General features: G+C 40.9%; 1 protein-coding gene and 1 long non-coding RNA gene across 6 annotated transcripts in view; both read right to left on the bottom strand.

Moving 5' to 3' along the window:
* KCNQ1 (potassium voltage-gated channel subfamily Q member 1) overlaps nucleotides 1-26,510 on the bottom strand; it is a 333,723-nt gene that overhangs the window by 47,230 nt on the left and 259,983 nt on the right. For all 5 annotated transcript variants that reach the window (XM_083588441.1, XM_083588440.1, XM_083588442.1 and 2 more), the window contains one exon: nucleotides 26,196-26,257. In XM_083588441.1, coding sequence (XP_083444567.1) covers nucleotides 26,196-26,257 — 62 coding nt within the window. The remainder of the gene's footprint in view (nucleotides 1-26,195; nucleotides 26,258-26,510) is intronic.
* Nucleotides 8,908-13,992, bottom strand: LOC310750608. Its single transcript, XR_014542127.1, has 2 exons — nucleotides 13,334-13,992; nucleotides 8,908-11,222 (listed from the first exon to the last, which is right to left on the bottom strand). It is a non-coding gene; the product is annotated as an uncharacterized lncRNA (long non-coding RNA).

Below are 26,510 nucleotides of genomic sequence, written 5' to 3'. Positions count from 1 at the left end.
TCAATTCAATCCTCAGGTGTTTCACAAAAGTTGCCCCTGACAGAAGGAGCTCACTAGGCAGAATATACTCTGCTCTGAGTATCTTATTTTCTTTCAGGGTTTCTTCTTCATATCCCCTTCTTTGAGATAGGAAATTACAATTATTAACCCCAATTGTCAAATGGGAAATGAAAGGATGCTAAGGGCACATCTGGTCAGCAGCTCCTGATCTTCTCACGTGAGCACGTTTGCACAAATGTGGAAGAGGAGAAGTGCAAGGGCCTCTCTCCTTGAGTCACTTCCTGTGCTCATCAAAGGACACTGGTCAAGAGGAATGCATTGGACTCACAAGGGGACCAGCAACATGTGAAGTATTCTGCACTTCTGGACTGCAGAACGAATCCTTTAAATAAAATAACTTTTCCAAGATTTAGGAATTCTCTGATCTCTCTAATTTAGGATGATTTAATGCCACGTGTGTCCACTAACCACATAACATGATGTTTGAGTAAGAAGTCTGCACTGTAAACATTTGCAACTAACACTGCCGTCTGGTTGCGTTTTTGCCACATACTTGCTGTGTGGTCACTAAATGTGTACAGCATGAAATCATCCCTTAGGCAGCTGATGGAAGTCCAAATGAAGGTGGGCAGTTATATGCATTAACAGAAATGATGGTTTTCATCACCAAGAAAGAAAACAAAAGGAGACACCAATTTGAAAATAGTACTTGATATGCATGGGTGCAAATTTATAAATACTATAATTTAAGTAGAAATATGACACATCTCACCACTGTGGGGAAGACATCAGGTGACATGCCTGCTTGCTCAGTTTGCTGACTGGGTGCTGCTAATGGTGACAGGCAACTTCAAGGCTTTTTCTCGTTAAATCAGACTTGGAGCAGTCAGCCCTTTTAATTAGAGGATGCCTTCATAACAGAGGGCTGCCCTCTGCAAAGTAGGACTCATGGCCACTCTAGTTCCAACCACTGCGATATTCCCTTCATGAATGGAAGCCACTAGTCCAGTTCAGTTCAACTGCCTTGCAAAGTAAACTCAAACTTGCAGTACAGGACTTAAAATCAGACTTAAATACATCTTCAAGCACTTTCCTGAACCAAGGCAGCATATTTAAATGTTAGCTTGAAATGCATGTGCTGCATACTGTGTGAATAAATGCTTAGAGAGCATCAGACAGTTTGTACTTTTGTGGTATTCCATGCTGCTGCAGGGATAACTCTTTCTTTTTAAATTTTAATCACAACCATAAAGAAGGTGAATCAGACTGGCTGTAAAATGGGAACTGATACAATCTGATGGTTTTGTATGGCCCACATAAGTTAACAAAAGGAAACATTTTCTAAAAATCATTTGAGTCGTCGTTATTGAAATACAGCAACTCTGTTATGACAAAGGATGCAGAACTAGGTAAACTCCTGTACTGCAAAGGAAACAAATGAGCAACAAGCACTTTCCTTATCTCTCTTTTTGATTGCATTGTTTCTCCCAATGAAGAAGAATTTCACAAAATCCACAGCCCTCTGCTGGCACTGCAGAGAATTTTCTACATGGAAAAGATTTTTAAAAGCTGAAGCTTGTCCAATATTACTTCTTGACACTGGCATCATATGAGAGAGTTCTGGTTCGGAAAAATGACAATATACAGAAGTAATCGGATCTCCAGATAATTCTACATAGTATTATGGCCTGAAGCAAGAGCTAACTCTGTAATGAGATAGCTTGTATAAGAATGGGGGAGTAGGAGGTTGAGGAAAGGGGATAATGGCAGACTTGTAGGTTAGTTGTTAAGGGATGCATTGATAAACCTTAAAATAAGTTTGAGCTAAGTCTGCTTTATAAATTGATACAACAATATTCAATTTAAAAGCATTTCCACAGCAGTGGGGGTGGGAAGAGTCACTCTAAAAGCAACAAAAATAAGAGGAGAATCAGGAGAGCAATTAAAACAGATCCCACCCCATGTTAACAATTCAGCATCATGGAAAATAAAAACAGCTTCACCTGATAGCAAAAGGAAGATAAAGTAGGCACCAGGTGAACTCTTTGGATAGAGCATTCTATGGGAAAGGCAGATGTTTGAGAAGACCCTCTTTCCACTTGTCCCTCACTTCACCTCAGGTGGTGAGGGTCTCTGAAGTGGACCTGGCTGTATGGGCAGGATTATGCTGTGTTTTATTATTTACTTTATTAATATACTTGTATACCACCACAGGGACATTTAAAATTACAGCTTCATAAAAGCAACAACATAAGACATACAACCAGGAGTTAAAACCATGCATAAAAATACATTGTAATAGGTCTCCCACCCATGAGAGGTTTTCAAGGTTTTCCAGCACCTTCAGTTGGACATGGAAACGCAGCAAGAACCAATGCAGCGGCCCAGCCCAGTTGGCAGCCATCTTTTGAACTAACCTCAGCTTCCGATTAGTCTTCTGAGACAGTCACACATATTATTACGCATTGTAGTAATCTGGAGGTTCACAGAGTGCGGCACATGGTGGCCAAACTATCTGTCATAGCAGCTTTAACTGGTGGAAAACGTTCTGTGTCATGAACGCTACTTGGGAATCTAGAAACAAAACTGGAGCACTCCCAAGCGATGAACTTCCTTTTTTTTTTTACAATGACTGCAACCCTGTCCAGAACAGACGTAAGACTACCTCACCAGACAGATGATCTTCCAACCAAAACTGTCTCTATGTTAGATGGATTGAGCTTCACTTGTTTGGCCCATATTAATGATGCCAAATACTAATTTAGCACATTCACTGCAGCACCAGGATCCAATGCAAAGGAGAAGTAGTGTTGGTATCATCAGCATATTGCTTACTCAAATCCCCAGTTGACCTCCCTCAGTGGCTTCATGTAGAAGTTAACAAGCAGGGGGCTGGCGGGGGGAGGCATAATCCCTATTTTAATCATGTGTATTATAGGATAACTGTATAAATAATCCACTCCCTTAGATACGGTATACATAAACCAAATGGCACTGCAGAAGACATAGTTCTCATGCTTGCCTTACTGGAGCACGAGAAGATTTCAAACATTTTATTAAAACAGCTACATCTGTACTCTCAAAGCTTCAGGCAACAGGGAGTCAGCCGCTATTTATCTTTTGGTTTCTTGTAAAGAATTCACACTAGACTCTCAGTTAAATCATTTTCCCTGTACTACCAGTACAGGAAATTAACTATAAATGAGCAATAAAAACAAATCATTCAGTTACAATTTTCCATTGATATTACTTTCCAATTTTAGAACATTTAGGAAAGGAAATATAGATCAAAATTCAGCTTACAATATATTAGCAAACTGATCCCTTAATTATAGTCTTTCCTGTTTTAACAAACACCAACCATAAGGCATTTGTCACTTATTTTACTGAGAGTGTTTTTGGTTGGAACCATTCACTTGATTGCTGCCGCGAAGTACTGAAGTTATACTTACTGAGAGACCAGTTTCATCTACAAAAAACAACACATTGTTTTCTGCCAGAAGCAATACAATGAAGAGAAACCGGATGGGATTTCTCCTGTGCCAAAAGGCCAGTTCTCTTGAAAACACTGTTAAGTTCCTAGTTGTCCAGATCTGTGAAATTCTGCCACCTTTTAAAATGATTAAAGCAGGAGTGGGGCACCTCAGGCCCTGAACCCAATGTGGCCCACCGTACCTCCCTATCTGGCTCTCAGGACTCTCTCCCAAGGGCAAGGCCCTCTTCCAGACCACACCGTTCACTGGCCCCACTCCATGCCCTCCTCAAGTGCTTCTGCTTGGAATGTGTCCTTGACCTGAGATAATGCCTCTCACTTGCCTGGATGGAGTGCATACCCTCCAACATTTCTCTGACGAAAATGGGGATGTCCTAAGGAAAAGTGGGACATTCCAGGATCAAATCTGAAACCAAGATTTCTTCTGTAAATCTGGGGCTGTTCCTGGAAAATGGAACACTTGGAGGGTCTGGGCGTGGAATGTGTACTGTGTATGCGCACGCAGAAACCTCTGACTTTTCCATGGTTGGAATGTAGCCTACTGTAAAAAGGTAAGAGGTTCGCGTACATTACTTCACCCACTTTTGCCTCTGGTTCCACCCAACCCCAGGAACGAAGCTCCCCAAAGGCTGCCCATGAAGGAATGTAGTGCACAGGCTGAAAACACCAAGCAAACTTTCCCACCCTGGTTTAAAGAGAGAACAACCAACAAGCCACGCCTCTGTTACCCACGCATCAAATCCAGCAGCAGAATTTATGAAAGCCAAGACCCAAGTGAAAACTAAGTACCTTGGTGCAGTGAGAGAGAGCGGTTAAGACTCTATATTGTGAATGTTGTGAATGTTGGTGATGTTGACTGTCCTCAAGAACACAGGAAACTCATAGATGTAGCTATTCTTTGTTTTCTCTTGCTTGTACTAAGTTTTTGTGGCATTGAGGGGGGGATCTTAAAAACCATTAAATACTAGAGTTCTCGTGCAATTCTCTTTCACTTGTCATTGATAGTCATTGATAACTAGGATGGGATACAAGCGGATCTGACAATGAGACCCCCTCCCCTGCCTTTGACATGCACCTCTGCACCACAGGGCCAAAAGAACTTCTCTGGGCAAGAGGGCACTTAGGTGGTTGCCAAGCAGTAGAGGTTAAAAGAAGGAGAGCAAGTTATGAGGTGCAGGGAAGATGCTTCCTTGTGACACTTTTCTACAGGGGCTGCTGCAGACATTTAAACTCATTTATGTATAAGAGAGTTATACAGCCCAGTACTAAGCACATTTACTCTGAGTCAGTCTCACTCAGTCCACTGAGTTTTCCTTGTTCAGCATGCTTTGAACTGCATATCAAATACCTGCCACCAGTAGCCTTTTTCTCCATCAAGATTTGCTGACTACATTAAAGCCTTACATTCATTAACAAAATACACGCTCTTCTCTCCATAGAGTATTTTAAGACAAAGTGCTATTGAATTTACACTGATGCCCACACAAAAAAGAGAAAACAGTAACTTAGTATGATTACGAAGTTTGTTCAATTAGAGTTCCAATACTAATCGACAACTCTACTTAAAGTGTGTTTCCAACAAATATGTTTTGCTAACAAGGCTGACTTCTATTGTTTAAATTAGCACAGCCTTAAAATGAAACTTTTGCCCCTTTATTTTGTCAGATGTAAGGAAAATTGGGAGTCTGTAGCCATTGTTCTGAAGCCGAGCTTGTTAATGAAACAAAAGCCTGTTTTTTTCCAGTCAGTACTGTTTGTGCATTTACCCCATGACATCTACTTGGAGTCATTCCCAGAATAAAATAAAAAAATAAAAAAGGCTAAACACGCTCTTAGTATTTGCTTACTACAGCATAAAAGCACTTCTTAGTTACCAGCTCTTTTTGGCAGCCTTTATTTAGTCTGTGACATCAAAGTGTATAATATTCTCATGAGAATGAAAAACAACAGATAAATATCATACAAACTGTGCCATTCTGATATTTTATCCCACTGTAGTCAATGGAAACCCCATTAAAGTTAAATGAATGTTACTTTAATGAACTTTAGTGGGCTTTGAATCGGGTCCATTGATAGCCATTCTACATCCTGGGAAACATTTTCGTACCTGTAGTTGTAATTTAAAAAAATAAAAGTCTAAGAAGTACATTGGACTAACAGAGCTGAAATACATAACTGTAGTAAGCCAGAGAACAAATTTAGCTTTCTACAGAAACTTCCCATTCAGTTTTCTTGACAGGCCATTCAATGCTGCCCATTCAAATCCTCTCACATGAACCTACTGCAGATTTCTCTTGTGGGTACGTCTCTCCCCCTACCCCTCATTTTACTGGAATCTGGACTGTGGCCCAGTATATCCTCACAACAGTTTCTAAGCAAAACCAAGATGGAGACTGACTGTATATCATTAGTGTGGGCAGGTCAAAAATCAGCAGATACTGGTGCTGTGTGTTCTTGCAGGAACTAAGTTTTCTATTAGGAGCGTTCCTAAGAACAACCTCTTCCTCACCCAACCCAAAGTCCTGTACAGTATCATGGCAATTTATAGCATTGTGGGGCTGTGGACACCTTTTTCTTTAGCTTCTGATAACTACCTGCCTGTGATACGGGGCTTTGTCTGATTAGTTCTCCATTAAGCAGAAGCTGCCACTTTGGCATGCCACCAAAACCCAAGGGAACTGCCAAGTGCTGGGGGGGGGGGGGGAGTTACTGGCTGGCTGCCACAAGTGCTATTTTCATGTGAATGACCCTCAGCTGGCCTGCAGGGGAGGATGAGGCCTGTTTGCCTGTAGACACCAGAATGTAGAGGCAAGATAATTTCTTGATGGCAAAAAAAGAACCACAGTTTTATTAAGATATGCTCTGCAGTGGAATAAAAGTCCTCTGATTTCTTTCTGATTTCCCTTCCCCAGTGTTAGTGACAAATCATATTTCTCCTGTCCCATCTCAAGCCCTGGCTTGAGCCCTGGCATTGTTCAAAGAGCCAGCTGCTGTAATGCAGTTCTCCTGATGGGAGTGGGAGTCCCAGCACATCTGGAAGTTGGGGAAGTAATGAACAGTATCTAGCAGCATAGAGTAAAAGGACAAAGTACTTTCTTCCCACAACCAATAAGAATCTAAGGAGTGTGCACTGGTTAGTATGGCAGCGAATAGGAGGAGTTGTGCCAGTTAGCAACTGCCCAGACAGGTGGCTCTTCCACCCTTAAAAGACAAGATTAAGTCTAGCTCCCACTGGCTGCTCTGCGTCATGCAGATGATACGAATGAAGCTGAGCTCTGGCTTCCCACCTCCTCACTTCCTGCCAGACCACCCCCAAAACAGGTCCCTCTCAGTTGCTATGCAGGAGGATGGAAGGAGTCTGTTTGGGCTTACTTACACTGGGCACAGAATCTAAATGACGTGATTTAAGGAGAATAAAGGAGAGAAAGGTTGGTTGACAGAGACCAAGGGCCAGATCCAACGAAGTAGGTGTGCCAGCAGGAGCCAGTGCAATGAATCCTACCAGCACAATGGGACTTTCCCTGCCATGTGCCCCCTCCCCCCAAATCAGTTCAGGAGGGGAGTCTGGATAATCCCTAGAAGAACACACAGGGGGAGGAGAGGGGAGATCATTCCTTTTACGAGATGAAATGCTTGCACCAATGGAACAATTGGAAGAGCATGGCGCTGAATTCCTCTCCTACAAGCAGCACAAGGAGCTGTATGGAAGAAAGTGCAAAAAGAGGAGTGGGAGATGGGAACAAAGGAAACAGATAAGAAGGAGATTACAGGGAGATGTGGAACACAGCAGCAGCAGCTCTTGTGCTTGACCCTGTACACTTACTTTCTGGTAAGGCAGCCCTGAAAATTATGCCAAGCTTTTCTTAGAGCTTAAGAAAATAGGAGCAGAGTCCTTCTGGAGTGCCAGTGATTTATTACAAATTTAGAAAATAGACTTGCAGAAGAATGGCTACCAGTGGCACAGAATTGGAAAGGATTCGAACATCTGTGTATCTCTCTTTGGAAGAAGAATGTATTGTCTATTGCTGTATCAGAACAATTAACAAGGAGATTACATGCACTGAATACAGAAATGATGTAGACAATTTTGTTGAAATGTAGCATCCTTTTGTAAAATACTTTACTGATAACCCTGAAGAATGGCAACTACCGAAATCACAGATTGGACTTTGGCAAACTTAACTAGATTGATTTATCCTGGAGGGGGAAGGTGGGTGAGTTGGGATTTTGTTTTTGTATTCTTTTCTTTTTCTTTTTTAATTGTTATATATTGGAAATCAATAAATCTATATTTTAAAAAATAAAATAAAATAGGCTTGCAGGGAGGGGATGAAATTTTTACTCACACACCACACACACGGATGATGATAAATGAGCCCCTTTGAGGGTTGATATGTGTTATACTACTGGCATAGTCATGTTACATTCCTACTCATTTTATTTCCTATGACCACAGCCCCTTGGTGAAATGACAATTAATTTTTACTAGTTTCCCTATAAAAATACAATGTATGTGGAAGAAAAGGTGAGGAAAAGGTCTCCATTTCAGTTTCATGCAAAATCTGAATGCTGTAAAAAGTGATGATGAACTGAAATGAACCTGGCCTGAAATAAAAATGAAACATTGCTTTTAAGTAAGCTACAAAGGTTTTAAAAATATGAACATTTCCACTTTCTGGTAGTTCAGCTATGTATGGGTTTGCTATGTAAATCCAAACCACCTCTCCCTTCTCTTCACTCTAGGGCTGAGTGATTCTCATTGATCAGCAATGCTCGTTTTAACAGTGGATTCTAACTAAACTGAAGCACACCTCTCTCTGTTCAGGGGCACTAATTAAGCCTGCCAGACCTCCATATTTGGTCAGTTAGGCCTAGCTGTGCCCAACATGTCACTTTCTGCAACTCTTCGCCTCCCTATGTTCGCTAGATGGTACACAATTCCATACTCGCAACTGGTTGCACCTTATCAACTGCAAATCAAAGCTTTGACCTACACTCATTCTTGTATAAACATTACTTGTCTACTCTTCATTTAGAAAAACAATACTCTATTCACGGTGTCTGAGCCATCTAGTCTTATATCAGGAATTTTATATGACATTCTCAATGAGAGAGAGTTTTTTTTTACTAACCAGATGACTTGCTTATGGCTTAGAGGCTTGCGGAGTTTTCCAACGGAATTGAGCATGACTTTCTGTTTTATTCCAGAGGCATTTGCATTTACCATTTTTGGTTTTAAAAGGTTATTCTTTCCCCAGGTACTGTATGCATTTACATTCTTCCATAAAGATTTCAAATTACTACTAGTAAGTCACAGAATGTGGAAAAGCAAACAGTTTTAATGGATACACTAACCTATGCTGTCTTTCTTCTTTCACCTGTAGGGTTAACAGAGATTTACAAGTGGCCAGTGATTTCTTTTTTAAAAAAGCACCTTGATTAACCCAACTTTACACTAGAAGAAATATAATTTCTAACCACAGGGGCCCCCACTGCAGTATGTGAAGGGATGGGATAACATAAGAAACTTATCGTGTACGTTTTCCCACTGGGTTTGAAAAATCAGTATGCAGTTTGTCATTTTGAGAAGGCAAACAGTGAGAAGTAAAAGGCCCCATTTTCCACTGCTCTTCTGCTCTCAACTGCACTGCAGACACTTTTCAGCTTCCTCCCTCGGACCCAAACACTTACAGCTGGGGGAAAGAAACATTCTAATGCAAGGAACATGCTGCCTGGCTCTTAAAAAGCACACTGAGGCTTTGCCCACACCCATTTACTCTGCATCCAGTGTACTCCCACTGCTGGTTTGGGAAGTAGTGTACAATCAATGCTAGCCATAATCTAGATCTATCCTATATCCATCCTCTTGTTTCGATCCAATTTGGGGAAGAAAGAGTGGCCTAGCCACATTTTAAGCTAGTAAAGCGTACACAGCTTTAGATGTGTTAGTACTTTATGTGTTTCACGAGAAAGCCTTCCATGGTGTGCAGAGTTTTCACGTGCACTCGTGGTATGCACATTTATTACACTGAATTAGCTCCTGTAGGATCTAATCTCAAGGATTGCTTGCAGTTCCCTCATAAGAAACTATAAGCCCAAAAGAACATACAAGCTGCTGATTTGTCTAATGGTATTGCGAAAGCAACATCACCTTGCCGACAAAGGTCCGTATAGTTAAATCTATGGTTTTCCCAGTAGTGATGTATGGAAGTGAGAGCTGGACCATAAAGAAGGCTGGTCACCAAAGAATTGATGCTTTTGAATTATGGTGCTGGAGGAAACTCTTGAGAGTCCCATGGACTGCAAGAAGATCAAACCTATCCATTCTGAAGGAAATCAGCTCTGAGTGCTCACTGGAAGGACAGATCGTGAAGCTGAGGCTCCAATACTTTGGCCACCTCATGAGAAGAGAAGACTCCCTGGAAAAGACCCTGATGTTGGGAAAGATGGAGGGCACAAGGAGAAGGGGACGACAGAGGACGAGATGGTTGGACAGGGTTCTCGAAGCTACCAGCATGAGTTTGACCAAGCTGCAGGAGGCAGTGGAAGACAGGAGTGTCTGGCATGCTCTGGTCCATGGGGTCACGAAGAGTCGGACACAACTAAACATCAACAAATTGCGAAAGCATCTCTTACTCTGAAGGACGACAAACAAGTAAGAGCAGGATTACAGAAACTCAGATTATAAATCAAAAGCTGATCTTTTGTTGTTATAGGTTTAAAAAGCTGGGAAGTAGCTGAAAGCCTGCAATGCATGGGGAGGACTGCCTTGTTTTTCATTAACATGAGGAAGGAAGGAAAGAAGTAAGGAAGGAGCAGGAAAACTTCTGTTCTTTGATCATTCAACAAGTCAGCAGGCTGATGTTCAGCACTCTGACTTCAGGAAAGATGGGATAGAGAGAGCAAGAAGAGTTTGTCCCTTGCCCACTCTGCATTTCCAATGCCAAAGCAGTGCACATGACTTTCTCCTGGAGGAGAAAGGGTAGCATAGGAAGAAATATGAAGTCTATTACTGTCCCTTTCCATTATTGTGCCAGTGAGAGGTTCATGTGACTAAATCCTGAGGAACCATTTCTCCCATGAAAACGTATTGTAGGCTAGAGAATACTGAAAAGGAACTAAAGGATGTTAAAAAATAATTATGATTGCATCTTGGTGAAATATGAGAACCCAGTTCCTTTTATTAGAAACCTAAGCCCGATGCACAAGAATTGCTTTCATGACCTCTCTGCCTTTTCTTCTCATTTATTTTCTAGCCATTGTGCTGAGGGCTTCCTGTCGGCTCCTTTCTCTGCTCCTTCCCATAATACTGGAACTCTGCGTGAATAGTCATTGTTAAAAAAATTAGCTTTGTATATACCCCCCCCCCCCAAATCATTATGACTCTCCAACACTCCTCAGCTTGGTAAAACTGGTTAACTCATTTTGTGTCTCATGTACATTTAGGTTTTCATGGCATGAAGAAGAATGAGACAGGACATGGGATTCAGTTTACTGATTTTATCTTCTGGCAGCAATAGGCAAGAGGACACAAGCTGTTCTATTTGTATAAATATTTCGGCCACCTTCAGCCCAGCATAAAGATTAAGCAAAATGGATTTCCATCACCACTGAATAATCTACACAGTAGATGTTTCTTAAAGTAGGATTTTATCATATTTTTAAAAATGGAAAGAATTAAAACACAGGGGAGAAATTTAGCCATTTTTACTTTTCACAGGTTTTTGTACTTTCCTTTTTTTTTTATTTTTATTAAATATTTATTGGTATTTTCGAAAAACACACAACAAAGAAAAACAAAAAGTAAACAAAATAAAAACAACACAAAAAAGCATATTCGAAACTAAACAGAAAAATAGAAAAAACACATACAGTTTCTGATACTTATTTTCCTCAACCTTGTTTCTCAGACCTCCTCACACCTCCCCTTCTTGTATTCCAATTTAAATTGTCAATTCAGCAAGTCCTTAACTTATTTCTTCACCTTAACTTAAACATTTATTCTAACATACTGTTATTTTACTTTACTTCTTTTTTCCATTTCCTCCATTTATTTTTAACAGCCTTATTTTCACTTAATTAAAAAAAAAAAAGAAAAAAAAATCAATTTCACCTTATTAAAATTACACATCAATACTTATACCTCATTAATTTATTCTTAAACCTTTTTCCTAAGGTCGACCAAAATTTCCCTTCCACGGTTTACCCAATTTCCTTACCACTAACAAAATATAAAACAAACAAAGCAATGCAAATTATCCTTATGTACCCTTTGGATTCCCAATCTCCACCCACCCTTCTCCCGGTTCCAGTCCCCAACCAATATCCATCAGTCTTTATATTATTTATTTAGCCTGGAGATCTCAGGTCCGAGGCCCTTATGTCTCTCTCAGTTCCTTTCTGCCGGTCTCTTTGATAGACCTTGATGTTAAGCCCCAGGTCTCGGAGGGGCTCCGGCCCAACAGAATCGGTGTTGCTTCTAGCCAGTCCTCCATACTTAAAAGCAAAAGCAAAGCCTATGGGGTATTCCAACTCTTGTTTCAAATTTCTTTCAAATCCAAATGTCCCCACAGCTCCAGCTTCCACCTTCAACAAATTTATAATCCTCAGGTCTTCAGATCTCCTCAAAAGAGGATCTCTCCATTTTCCAAACTCCCAATCAAACCAGGCTTTCCGCATCCAGTTTTTATTGTCCTTTTTTATCATCATGTCAGGCCTCATATTGTAGCTCTCCTTTGACTCCTGCAAACCTCCATCTCCTCCTTCATTTTCTTCAAAAAGAACATATTGCTCCATCGTGTCTATGCTTTCGGTTTCATTTATTTGTTCAGTTGAATAGGCTTCCTGTTTCAAATCCTTATCAGACTCCAAGCTGTTGTTTACTGTCCAATGTAATAGCGATACCTCTGTAGACAAAGCATCGTACTCATCTTGTAAGTTTCCCAAGAGAACAAGTGCTCTGTCCAATTCTGCTTGGAATTTAGACACTCCAGCCATTTTTGTAATGTAGTATCCTTGTTACCCCTCTAGGGGGATTTAATTCCTTGATCTTCCTTTCAGCTCAAAAACCAAAAGTCCGGTTATTTTGTATCAACCTTATTTTCAACAAGTTATCCCGAATAAACCAGCAAAAACAGCAGAAACAATGTTCTCTTTTTCCAGCTGACAACTAGCTGACTAGCAGCTCACTTGACAGCTGTCAAAATCTTCCATGCAACAGGCTTTCTCATCGGACGTTCCCGGGTCTAGGGGGGGGGGGTGTAGTTTCAGCTCCCAAAATTCTTTTTATCCTCCAGAATATCTTCTTATAATGTCCAGACCGTGAGGTCAGGATCTTTTGTTAAAAAAAAGCAAGAAACAGATTCTCTCGACCTTAGCTGCCCAGTCCTTTGCTTTAAGTTGTTTACAAAGGGGGGGGGGGGTGGACTTCCTTTTTAGCCCCTTCCCGCTCGTTCCAAATCCAAGATAAGAAATTTTTTAAAGTTCCAATCTCCGTATTACTCACGGGTTGATGTTTTAGAATCCAATCAATCTTAGAAGAAGTTGGCGCTCTCTGTCAATGGCTTGCGGCTTCACTCCGTAGACGAGGGAGTACTCTCAGCACCACGCCTTACCCTGCCTCCGTTCCGAAGCCTTTAAAAAGGCTCCGTCGCGGATTGGGGGGGCGCAAATGGTGCCCGCCGAGTCTCTGTGTTCACAGGCATCCGCGCCTGTGATTTTAAGGGTCCCCGCTTCGCCGCAGCGGCCAGACCCAGACGCTACGGAGCCGATTCCCTCCGGAGCTCGGAGGGAATCCGCCATTAAACAATGGCACCAACCCGGAAGTCCCGGTTTTTGTACTTTCCTGGTGTCATTCTTCACAAGGATTAATGCCTGCTGCAAATTCACATTTTCTTTTTCTAATATACTAATATGATTCAAGGGTAAAGCAAATGAGAGAAATATTATGTTGCATAGAAATAAAACACAAACAACTTTGTGTCATCCTTACACTTGATGCATAGTCTAAACATTAGTCTAGATAATTTACATACACAAAAGGGGAGCATCATTCTTCATGCTAGTGACATGGGTTCCATTCTGGGAGGGAGCAAGCATAATTTCTCCATGCCAATAAGGAGAAATACAAACATAACACCCCCCCCCCAATTTTATGTGGTGTGCTGGGAAAGAGGATAACTGGGCGGGCGGGAATCCCGCCACAAGGCAGAATAAGGGTGTGTGGTATGTATCTCCTTGGAGGAGATGGGTCTTTAGCACTTGCCAACTGAGGTTCAGAGAAGGGGAGGTGTAAATTTGAAGAGGAACCTCTTCTTGGGTTTTTGTCAGACAAGAGGCAAAGATTACCTTGAACACTGGGGGATATGTTGGAGCTTAGGTAAAGGTAAAGGACCAGGACCCATGGGGTTGCAGTGCTCATCTTGCTTTCAGGCCGAAGGAACCGGCGTTTGTCCACAGAGAGCTTTCCGGGTCATGTAGCCAGCATGACTAAACCACTTCTGGTGCAACAGAACACCGTTATGGAAACACCATTTACCTTCCCGACACAGCGATACCTATTTATCTACTGGCACTGGTATGCTTTCGAACTGCTAGGTTGGCAGGAGCTGGGACAGGTCAATGGGAGCTCACTCTGTCTCGGGGATTTGAACCACTGACCTTCTGATTGGCAAGCCCAAAAGGCTCAGTGGTTTAGACCACAGCGCCAGCCGCGTCCCTAGGAGCTTAAGTATTACGTTGTGGGACCACATTGAGCAAAAGACTGGATGACCCTTGGGATCCCTTGCAATTCTACAATTCTATGATTCTTTGTTTCTTTCCTGGAGCTGATAAAGGAGCAAGGTAGCAGCAGTCACTTTGGAAGTGCCTTTGAAACTTGAATTGAACAAGAACCTGAATCCAATATCTGAATTCTTGAATAGAACAGGTGGATGCTTGTGCATTCTTAGTTTGGCATGCATAAATGAACATATGAAGCTCTTATATAATGAGTCAGACTGTTGGTCCACCTGCCTCAGTACTGTCAACACTGACTGACAGTAGTTCGCCAGGGTTTCAGAAGGGAGGCCTATCTGGGGATTAAAGGAGGGAACTTCTGCACAAAGAACAAGTGTGCTACTACTGACAGCCCCTTCCTATTTTGACTCACTGGGATATGCATGAGCATGGAGGTATTAGGGTTTTTTTCTCAGTAGTACTCCACACTCAAGACATCCAGCCATATAAAAGACCGCACTGTATGTTGTTCTTTGTCATGCAAAGTTACCTTTGCCTGCACAGGACCCTAGGCTTTAAATTCTGCAATCGTGTCTTCATCTTTTTGTATTTCTCTCAAAGCATCCATATGACCTAGTTTTATGGCCTTCATAGCACACAAAGCCCCTAGTTTTATTTGTCAGCATCTGTCAGAAATTACCTCAGAGAAGAAACTACAGAGTTGTTTTCTGTGACACAAGGACTGTTCCTGTGCATGTTCCATGTTTTCATTTGGTGTGGCAAAAGAATTTTGTACCACATAACCACTGACCACAAGAGATGCACCTGTAGCAACTCAAACGTTGGCAAGCAATCTTTTAAAAATCCACATCAATTAACATGCCTCCATGTGACCTGGGGCACCTCTGAGCAGAAAGAAGTGGATATGAAAGTGTGTTTGTTTTACCTTGACATGCTATGCAATAAGACATTTCATTCCATATTTATTTAAGGATTTTAGCAGTATGCCTGGTGGGAGATGAATGAATGTTTTCATAGTACCGTTGCTCAAATTGTAGCCTTCTACTTTTAACTGAATACCGAAAGATGGCAAAACCCTCTGCATCTTGACTGTTCACAGGTGTGTCAGAAAGCATTTTTAATTTCTCTATTTCATTGTTTTACAGTTCATTGCTTCTGTTAACATGCTTAGAATGCAAAAGTTATTTTATGAGAGACTCATAAGTCAGGAGAAACACCCACAATAGCCTCCATTTTCTTGCCATCTAAATAGTAAAATCTTAGAACTGTCAAGTTGGAAGGGATCCCAAGGGTCATCTAGTCCAACTCCCTGCAAAGCAGGAATCTTTTGCCCAATGTCTCATGCTCGACCGGCTGAGCTATAAATGTTTACAGCTTGCTCACCTTAAGGATCTTGGAGGATCAAAGAAGGCAGCCAGAGGAAGGCGGAGGGACAGGGGGAAAAAGAGAGAGAGAGAGAGAGAGAGAGAGAGAGAGAGAGAGAGAGAGAGAGAACATGCACTCGAAAAGCTCCAAACCTTTTCTGCAATAGCTGGTGAAGCAAAATTGTGAGGCTAAAATCCTGTTAGCCAATGGGGTGTTTTCAGTGTCTCACCTCAAGTATTCAGCTAACTTTGAAGTACTTTTAATGAAAACTGTAACAGCTAGAACAGTTATTTAAGTTTATATAGCTATTGCCTAAGTAAATGTTGCCAACACTGAATTCTGAAATTTAGTTAAAAAAAAAAAATCACATTATCAAATTTATTTAGCAATGGGTCACCAACAGAATAGGATCCATGCTCTTCTCAACTATTTATTCAGACTTGTCACTCCTCAACTGCATGGCCTTAAAGAAGGTATAACCTTGTTATGCAGATACCAGTGGGACCTGCAACAAAAAAGAGCACAGAACTCCCCAGTCACTGCATGGGGGGCGTTTAGTGAAATTTACATCCCTTAGGAGGAGAAACTAAAAATCTCCCCTACTAGCAGGGAGGCTAGTAAGAGCAGCTGCCCTACAAGTTATATGTTCCACTAACTCTGAAACACATTTAAAAAAGAAGAAAACCATGTCCCTACACCAAACCCTTAAGGACCTCTAAATATTTCAGAATCTAGCCTCTTCAGCTAGCAATGCTTTTTTTTTTTAAGGTGAGTGGCGCTGTTCATCTAACACCATTACAGAGGCAATAAAAAATATTTTTTTCACATTCTTGGTTGCTCTTACCCAAGTCTATTCCTGTTATACCCTGCAGAGAGATGCTCAGCCAAAAATAGTAGTATTAGTACATAGAAGAAAGTATAAAGTGACAGCTGGCTTATCTAATTGTGCCTTGGTAACTGAGTATCTGTTTTTCTACTCAAGGACCACTTACTGCCCTTTAACCAAAGCAGCTGCGTAATGCATTAACTGTTACAAGATGAAATACACTATTTGATTTAAGATTGAGGAGGGGAGACGAGGAGGAGGAGAGCCAAAATCCTACTGCAGCAGTTTGGTATTAACTGGCTTTGACATAAATTGCACGTGGCATAGACCATCTGGCTTAAGAAACCAGGCACAGCCTGGGCTGTCCTAGGATACTCTACTTCTTTCCGTGACTGACTGTAATCAGGGAGAAGCAGGCTTTAGCAGCAGAGATTTGCTGCAGGTACCAGTGCCAGCACACACAAAAGAGGCCGTGCTTGCTTTCAGGCACTGGGATATGGCCAACTTTAAAGAGAACTTTTTTGTAGAATATATGATGGTAGACAGTAAATAATTTGTCTTGATTAAAAACAAGCAACAAAGCTGCATCCCTCTCCCTTGCAGTTGGGGGGGGGGGGAGTGAGCAAAACTGAGCCTAAGGCTTGCCGATAAAAAGGTTGGCGGTTCAAATCCCCGCGACGGGGTGAGCTCCCGTTGCTCGGTCCCTGCTCCTGCCAACCTAGCAGTTTGAAAGCACGTCAAAGTGCAAGCAGATAAATAGGTACCGCTGTGTTGGGAAGGTAAACGGCATTTCTATGTGCTGCTCTGGTTTCGCCAGAAGCGGCTTAGTCATGCTGGCCACATGATCCCCAAAAACTGTCTGCGGACAAATGTCAGCTCCCTCGGCCAGTAAAGCGAGATGAGCGCCGCAACCCCAGAGTCGTTTGCAACTGGACTTAACTGTCAGGGGTCCTTTACCTTTACCATTTGTAAATGTAGATCTGAACTGTGAATGTGAAAGGGCAGGAATGTTTTTCTCACTTGTACTTTCTGGGGAATATTGATGGGATTCTGACACGGGATCCGGTGAGAACAGGATTGGTTGCGACTGAGTGACTTTAAGCAAGCCATTTCCTGGCCTGAGAAAAGCCCAGAACCCAACATCACTAGAATTTGTGCTCTCTCACCCATATAATTCATTTTGTTGACGTAGCTAACTAGCTACAGCAACTTTGGTATACTTTCAAAAACAAAAATGCACCAGAGTTTAGCAAATGTCATGGTCTAATAAGCAAAATGCCTTGCTTATTACTGAAAACCTTGACAAATATATTAAAATGCCCACCCTTTAATGTCTGGCAAATTAATGACAGATAAGTACATTTAAAAAAGCCCTGCTCTGAATTTTTGAGGTGCTGCAGACCTTCTTACTGCATGCTAGCACATTATTATTCTGCAGGCTGTCACACAGGATCATAGTGGATTTAGGATTTTACCCTAGGGCTCTGGGGCACATTATTCAGTGCACCACACTGCGTGTTTTACAGTGCAATATTATACATGCTTGTCAAAAGTAAGCCCCGTTAAGTTTAGTAGGGCCTGAGTCCCCAAAAAGGGGTGTTTTGTGGGTGTGGCGGGACAATGCAGGAGGAGACTTATCTCTATTCCAAACTACATTCCGCTCAGTCAGATGAACTTGCAACTCTATTTTAAACGTTTGTTTTCCCTTTGCCTGGTTTGGGTGACTCAGCCAGCAGAAGCCCTGCTGCTGAATGGAGTTTGTATTAGGTAGGGCTGTCGCAAGCAGTGTCTGAACGGAAATTGCTGATGCCCAGGAAAATCTGGATGTACGGCAACCCATATTTGAATTTGGTGAATCTGCTCTCCAAAAAGAAAAGAAAAAGTGGAACAATTTTATCCAAAAACTTGTTTTCCACCCAGATTTTGGAAAAGAAAGCTCAACAACTTTTGTAGGTGTAAACTATACAGACATAATTTACCCCAGCATAATTTTTATGCTGACTTTATATCATTTTGATTGCTCTGTGAGTAAACACATGTAAAATAAGTATTGTCATCAACCCAGAGGTGACATGAACCATGTTTGGTCCATTTCTGCTTGTTTGAAATGCCAAAGAATCTGTCAGATTTTGATTCCACCCGCCACCACCCCCTTCCTGGAATTTTCATTTGTTAGTCACATTGTGAATGTGTCATGTGTGTGAGGATCTGACTTTGTTTGCAAATCAACAAAAATGGTGGCATTTAATGGAAGCCAAAAATATTTGTGAAATGCATCCTTGTTTTGGAACAGCACTACCAAACATCTGTCACCCCATTAAATCCTTAAAACAGTCCTGTAAGGTGGGTCAGTAACATTACCCATGTGTTACAGAAGAAGGTCAGCGGCTAAGATAATAGGGGCACCCCAGTGTGTTCACATGAGGGGAGCACTGAACAGACAAACACCTGGCTCACAGTGAAACATACTGAAAAGGCACCTGCTTTGGTATAAAAGAACATGGTCAGAGCTTAGATTAGCTATAGTTTAGTGTGCCCAGAGTTCTTGCAGCACTATGATTTGGCAAAAAGGGAGACTGAATCATTTGATCCATCTTTTATACTGCATGTGAGCTTATCTTTAAGTTTTGTTTCTTCTTTTCTTCTCTACCTTTCTACTCCGAGAGTCTTTATTATCTCATATTTGACTGTAATCATGTAGCGAGAATCCATGCTAATACTGCAAAAACTGATGATTAAAATTAATCTTTTTACCACAATGCCACAAAACCTTTATAGGGAATTTTGCACAATATTTGGCAACTTTAATTGAGGAAAGCATTGTTAGAAAATATATATATATATATATATATATATATATATATATATTTCTAAACTCAATTTGACTTAGCGCTGATGAGCATTACAACACATGAAAGGGAGCAGAAATTAGTCTCCTGCTAGCTGGCTATTTGAAGGGCTGGTCTGGAACTTCCTCATTAAGAAACAGGAAAGAACCTAGCAATTTTCCATAACCGGATTGCTCTAAAACTACCTAAAGCAAGATAATGTGGTAAGCTTGTCTTTATCTCTTTGCTTCCCCTTGGCATTTTAGTTCCACTTCAGATCCCCATTCTTTGAAGATGCTATCTAGCTAGTTAGAAAGAGGCACAAGGACTCTGAATCATGATATGTATAGTCTAAGCACTTAACTAAGGAAATGTGCTGCCTGACACAGACCAAGAGGGCCATGACAGGCTAAAGGAATTTCCAGCTACAGAATTCCTTGCTCTACTGCATCTATTGTCTTAAAATTTCCAGAAATGGGACAGAAGCTTCATTCAGAGATTTCATAACCACACACCTGCGATGGTGCGGATGATAAATGCCAGGTATCTAAATACTTTATCAGTGGGGGCACTATTCAAAGAGTACTTTTGTGAAATGATGCCAGCCTGCCCAAGCATTCTTCAGTCTTGCCTCAAAAAACATAGAAACCGACTTAACATTAAAATATTTATTTGCTAGTCAAATACTGGGCCCCAAATCTCTTCTCCCAGATATTTGTCCTTTTTATCCAACACTGTAGTACATTAAAACTATTTTTCCCTTTGACATTTGCATTGACCCCTCCATTCCCCAATCACCTGTTTTTCTCAAGTGTCTTTCTTCACTTTGATTAAGAGATTGGTATCATTTGGGATCTCTACTCAAGTACTTTATATTACCACTCTAAATTAGCAGATTTTTCAGTTTGGCTGCGTTCCATTTTAAGGCAGTGTTTGACATTATAAAAAGTACTAAACAAGGAAGCATGAATTTTTCATCCATGTATATCATTATCTCCCTTTAGGTGCCTCCATTATACACCTTTAGGCACCAGGTGAAAATGTTCCTCTTTAACCATGCCTTGGGCTGACTGACATCCAATGCCCTTTTAAAACGTGTTGTAGAAGGGAGGATTACTGGGTTGTCTTTGTTTTTATTTGCATTGTATATTTTCTGTTTTTTATTTTGTGCTTTTATGTTGTGAACCGCTCTGAGATCTACAGGTATAGGACAGTATACAAATATGATAAATAAATGAATACATATCGTGTTCAGTGGGGAACTCCTATATCTTACTGTGGGAGAGATATACTTTTTTTGCTTTGTTTTGCTTTGCTTTCCACAGAAAGTGCTTCCTCTGTTGCTTGTTTGTAAGGTCCAGATCTGCCCCTGAACAGCACTCCTCTTTGGTTAGCCTACTTGTTAAAAATATATATCTATAACAATCTATCTATCTATGTATCTGTTTTTCTCTCTCTATATATATACACACAAACCCCAAAAACCTGTATGGTTTTTCTATCTCACCGCTTTTAAACCATAGATTCCATAGCTGTTGGTAATCACATTCTTCTTGACCAATAATGTTCTCTTTGGCTAGTAATCTCTCTTAAATCTTATCATTAACTTCACAAACACATCTGTCTTGCAGCATTTCCAAATGTCTTAGACACTTCATTTAATTTTATCTGATCAGCTACATCTACTGATACAGCCTCATCTTGCCTTAGTATTCTGTTATGTAATGTAAAACATACCACAATAAATACTTGACTTGGGGGGTTTAGTGTTCCATTTAAACGTTTTGTAAAACACTGCACGCCCCCCACCCCTGCCCTTCATGTCTTTGGGACTGCAACAGATTTATCAAGAAATAACATGCACCCCTCTAGCAGTCACCGAGAACTTTAAACTCTAGCTGTTTCTAGAAAGTAATCTCATTAGCTAGAAATCATGAATAATTTTCCATATGTTGCTGCCAACCCTTCGCTGCACTATACTCAACCATTTTCTATAATATACAGTTCCGTTTTCTCTTTCACCATCCTACAAAAACAACAAGCAAGCTCCATGCAGCCTAACAAGTAACAGGCTGCAGAAATAAAAATTAAAAATGCAGTTGAAACTCCACCTTAATTATATTGAAAGCAAAAGGTCAAGTGTGCAGCATAGCTCCATCCCATAATAGCCTTTAAACCTTTATTAATCATTGTATTATCACAGGGGATTATATCTTGTTTCCACTCAAACTAACAGCTTCAGTGGTGGGAAAAGCTTCCAGATTCCTTCACAGTGAAACTCACCTACTCCCTCCTTCTTTGTCAAATGTCACAAAGCTTTCACTGCCACAAAACGAAAGACTCTCTGAGGTGTGAATTGAACATGAGAGAAACAGTGCAGGCTTTCTCAATCTTGGGTCCCCATGTGTTGTTGGGCTACAACTCCCATCACCCCTAGCGACCAGGACCAGTGGTCAGGGATGATGGGAGTTGTAGCCCAATGACATATGGGGACCTGAGTCTGAGAAAGGCCCTTGTAGTATTAACTTACAGAGAGTAAAACTTTGCCATGTACCTACAAACCGAACCCTCGTACTCGCACATGATTATTTAATTGTACCAGTTCTGTGCTCACTGCATCCTGTGGCTTTGTTGGATGTAAACAGGCAAGAGACCAGTCCAGGTAGAAGCATCCACGCATAAACCGCAGAACGTAAACACACACTGAGATGCGCATCTTTCTGTTTTCAAAACCACTGTCTGGATATGTCCTGAAAAGCACAGTTTATTCCACAAAGGAAATATTTTGGAAGTATACCTCCTTTTCCTCTTCTCTTGAGATGCTCTTCCTTCTAAGCAATCAAAAGCTTGTAACGAATAATTTCTCTGATCTTCTAACTCTTGTTTCGCAACTGAGAGTCAAACTGTTAACTTGGATTTACCATCGTTGTATAAACAACGAGCTGACTGAATGGAAGAATCTGAAGAGCCAGATTAAATGTCCTTGATATAAAAAATAAATTGCTGACAAGGAACCCTGTAAAATGTTGCTAAAGACTGTTGCCAGCAATGTCATCGTAAATCAGACAGGTTCTTAGAAACAGCTCCGTAGCTAACCTAGGTGATGATACAAAAAACAGCCTATTGTTACCGAAAGAGGATTGTATGACACCGCTTGACATTCCATCATACCTCTTACCTGGCCTACAATCAAGATTCTAATATTGTTCTCTCTCTCCCCCATTCTTTCCTTTACTTGAGGAAGACTAAAACCACTTCATTTTACATGTACATGATGTACACAAGGCACAAGACATTAGCCATGCTGAAGACTAGCATTTCTGATATTTATATGAAACAACGGTGTCAAGAAACAGGGAAGGAAAGGCAGTAAGAGAGAGCTGGATTTTCCTTTCTCTAGAGACGATTCCACTGCAAGCTACAGCCTCTAGTAGTTGTTATGCAAAAGCAGGACAGACATAAGAGCTGGCTAGACTGGGCTAAATGGCAGCCTTGTGTATGTTCACAGAGTTGGAGGAGACTAATACAGCTCCCTTCTGTGAGGCAGGGCTATCCACCTATCACTCCTTCCCCCAAATAAATCCACGGGATCTGAATTAGAGATGAAACAAAGGGCAAGTATCTTTTGACATGTCACCTCCTTCACATGGAGGTGGAAGCATCAGTTGCAACACCTCAGTATAGTTCAATCACTTCCCCATGGACCCTACTTTTTTCACCACACCTATATTACAAAATAAAGATGAGAAAATGTTACATTCGCAGTCTCCTCTAATGATCCCTATGGGGGAAAAAAATCTTGTTTCTTTTTTCCTGGGTTAAAAACTGTTGAGGTTTCAGAAAACTTAGAAAAACAAAATTGATTTAATTGTTGAAAGAGGTTCGCCCCTCCTTTTAAACTTCCTCCCTGCAGACTCAGTGTACCAAGCCTGGTTACTTCCTGAATGAATACAGGCTGCTTTTTATATATGTAACCTAAAACTCTTTGGCATAGTTACAGAACTTAAGAGAAAAAAGGGGCTATAAGCTACTACTTCCCTAAGCATTGCCGCAGCACTTTAATTTCTAAAGAAAAAAAATTCTTTCCTCCCTCTGACACCCCCCCCCACTTGCGCACGCACGCACACGCACACACACACCACACATCACACCATGGAAAGACTAGCTGACTGTTTTCCTAGCCCTTCCCAGTTTTCTTTGAAGACTGTGTAAGGCCCATAATGAATCCGTTTCTTCATGCCCTAGTTCAGCTTGCCCTGCTGGCTTTTAACTCAAATAGTAATTGAACTTAGAAGGAGACCACTGTGGATGAGATGGAACCTGTTTCTTTCATTCCAAAGCAGCCTTCCTTCCTGACCATAGCTCCTATCGTTTCTCCTAATAAATCTGTGCCTGCAGGTATCTTAACAGGCCACAGTCACAATGAGCAGGGACTAGGATGCAGGAATACATGGGCCCTTGATCTGACCCAGAAAGGGCCTTTATGTTCTCGTCAGCCAGGCTCTAGATGCAATTTCATTGCTCCACTAATTCCTCGTACGAGATCTGTTTCCCCAATATTTTGTTGGTAGAGGATGCCAGGTAGGGGGATGATCACTGGCAGACTCAACTCTCTTGTGATTTTCATGGACCTGAGATGTGATCAGTTTTTGCTTGTTCTGTTCTTCATTCCTTCCTATAAGAGACTTCTACATGTGCATTAATAGGCACTTTGCACTAGTGGAAGAGGGCTGTTGCCTTGAAGCCTTGCTTATGGGCTTCCTAGAGGCTTCTGTTGGCCACTATTGGGAAACAAGATGATAAGACTAGATGGACCTGAGATCTGATTCAGAGCAGCAGGGGTCTTCTGATATACAAATGTAAACAGAAGTTGTGTGAAATAGCAGTATGGAAACATTGAGCTCAGGTGATGCTATACCAATCAACTCTTTGAAGATACTTCATTAGGATGATTTAGCCAAGTTGTGATATGCTTTTGTATCATTTTAAAACAGACTAGATGCCAATACCACATTTAAAATGTGATTTTATCCTTTTTTATATGAGACATGAGAGCCATAGAACCATTTTTAAAATAAAGATATATCTTCATGGACTAATTTATCATGACAAGGGATTATTACAGTAAAATAAAACCATTTATATTTTTCTTCTATAGACCTATCATTCCCCCACTCTATCTAGGCATTCATTTATTCTCATTTTAACTTCACCTTAGATGTAAGAAGACTGCACACAAGAGTGGTGTGGGCTTAGCTTCAAATCCTGCTTTCGTCATCAGTTTATTTTTTAAAATGCTAGACAAAACAGGATTTGAATTATTTAAAAGAATACTGAATCACTTCATGTTTGTAGGCCTCTCTGCCTGTTTTATTACCTACAGGAACACAGACATAAACAAATAGTTCCCAGAAAAGTAGTGTACTTAAAAAGCAAAACAAAAACACCATTGTTTATTTGCCGGCAGCTTACTAATATCTCCCACTTTTAACTTTTGTTTTCAGGATGCATTCTACAAAACTGTGAAAACACATTCTAAATATATGTAGGGGTTTTCTGAAGTTGAACATATTTTTCCTAAATCGTAACTCACAATCTAGCATTTTCATAATTATAAAGTCAGATCGTCCATACAGTCACTGTGGCCGTTATTTTACATTTAATAACAACTTGGCTTAATGAAATGTAAGAGCCTAGGTCAGCAGCATCGGACTTGCTGGACAGCAATCAAGGGCCAGATGCAATGCCACTTTCCTCCACCTGCATCCTTAAAATAAATAAATACTGGGGAAACGAGGTAAAAGTGGTCAAAGGCACGAGTCTCTGCAATGACAGGTGGATCTTGTCCACCTGAGTCATCATCAGCTACTTTCTCCCTGCTCACCTGTTAAATATGAAAACACACACAACACACACACGGTCATATTTCAACATCGATTCCACTCCTGCTATATCACTGCCTCCAAGAGGGGAAAAAAGAATGGCCCTGTGCCAAGTGATGCTGCCTAGATTCTGATCAGCTCCCCTTGCTTCCATGGCCATCTCTGCTAAAGTGAAGCATGCCTGAGGTATGTTCCCTGCACCATAACAGTGTACCCTCCCACCACCTTGGTTGTTGCCATCATCACTGTCACATACATAACAGTGTAGGAGATTGTCTCTCTTGTGGTTATAATGCGCCGACTATCTCATCTGGTGTCCTACCAAAGTTTTATAACTTCCTTCCTCTATCCTTGCATCACAAGAATTTTTTGGCATGAATCATAGCCACGCAGGAAAATATGGGAGCCGAAGTCCAAATGTTGTTGCTTTTGTTGATGAAATGGTAGCTAAAAGTTCACAGTCACGGAAACAAAAGCAGCACTTGGTCCTTGTTGAAGAGAGGGGAGAGGGAAGACTCATGTAGGTCAGCAATGTTGGCGGCACAAAGCAACAAAATGAGATATTTTATTCTTGACAAGTAATTTCAGTAGTATGGCTTCAGATGTCTTGCAACTGGGATGTTTTATTATTGTAGGAAATAAGAATATTTTAGCAGGCAGAAACAAAAAGTCTGTTATGACAGCGGAACTGAAAAGTCAGATAATTTTAATTGACAGCAATCACAAGCAGTCCTCAACTTAATAGTAACATCAACTTCACTTGCAGGTGTAATAAAATACTACATATCACATTCCTCGTTGCTAACAAGGTCTGCCATGTTCCAATAGGAAATAAGTTGTTTATTCGGAGTTATCTTTTTATCCCCTACAAAACGAAGTTGATTTTTAACTCGTGTTTATACATATAGGCTCCTGAATTACTTGTTGCAGTGCCTTAGCTGAGATCAGTCTTAACACACTTATTTAAAAAATATAATCATTAGGCAAAGGCAAGAGAATGTTTGTTTGTCTGCTTATTTTTGAAAATGTAGAAAGGCACAATACGTTGTCTGATTGAGACCTACCTTGTCTTCAACTCTGTTCAGCCGGGAACCAATTGTATTAGTCCCTCGGTCTTTGTTTTTTTCTGTATAGAAAGGAACATTTTTAGATGAATATCAGTGTTACAATAGTATAGAATGAAACCATGTGACTGCATTTAACTAGCTTACCAGAGCTACTTAATTGAACGCTGCTGACAGATGGATAATTTTATTACATTAAGAGCAGCTTTTTCATAGTATTGACCCAAGCCTTCCCTTTTAATGGCTTCGAGTACAGAGTGCTTTCTGCCTTCATACTATGCTTTAAATCATCAGAAAAATTAAAACTACATTCAA

Source organism: Podarcis filfolensis, assembly GCF_964270895.1.
Source record: "Podarcis filfolensis genome assembly, chromosome: 1".
Classification (NCBI taxonomy): domain Eukaryota; kingdom Metazoa; phylum Chordata; class Lepidosauria; order Squamata; family Lacertidae; genus Podarcis; species Podarcis filfolensis.
The sequence above is the reverse complement of the archived record's forward strand: the minus strand, read 5'-3'. Positions and strand labels throughout refer to the sequence as shown.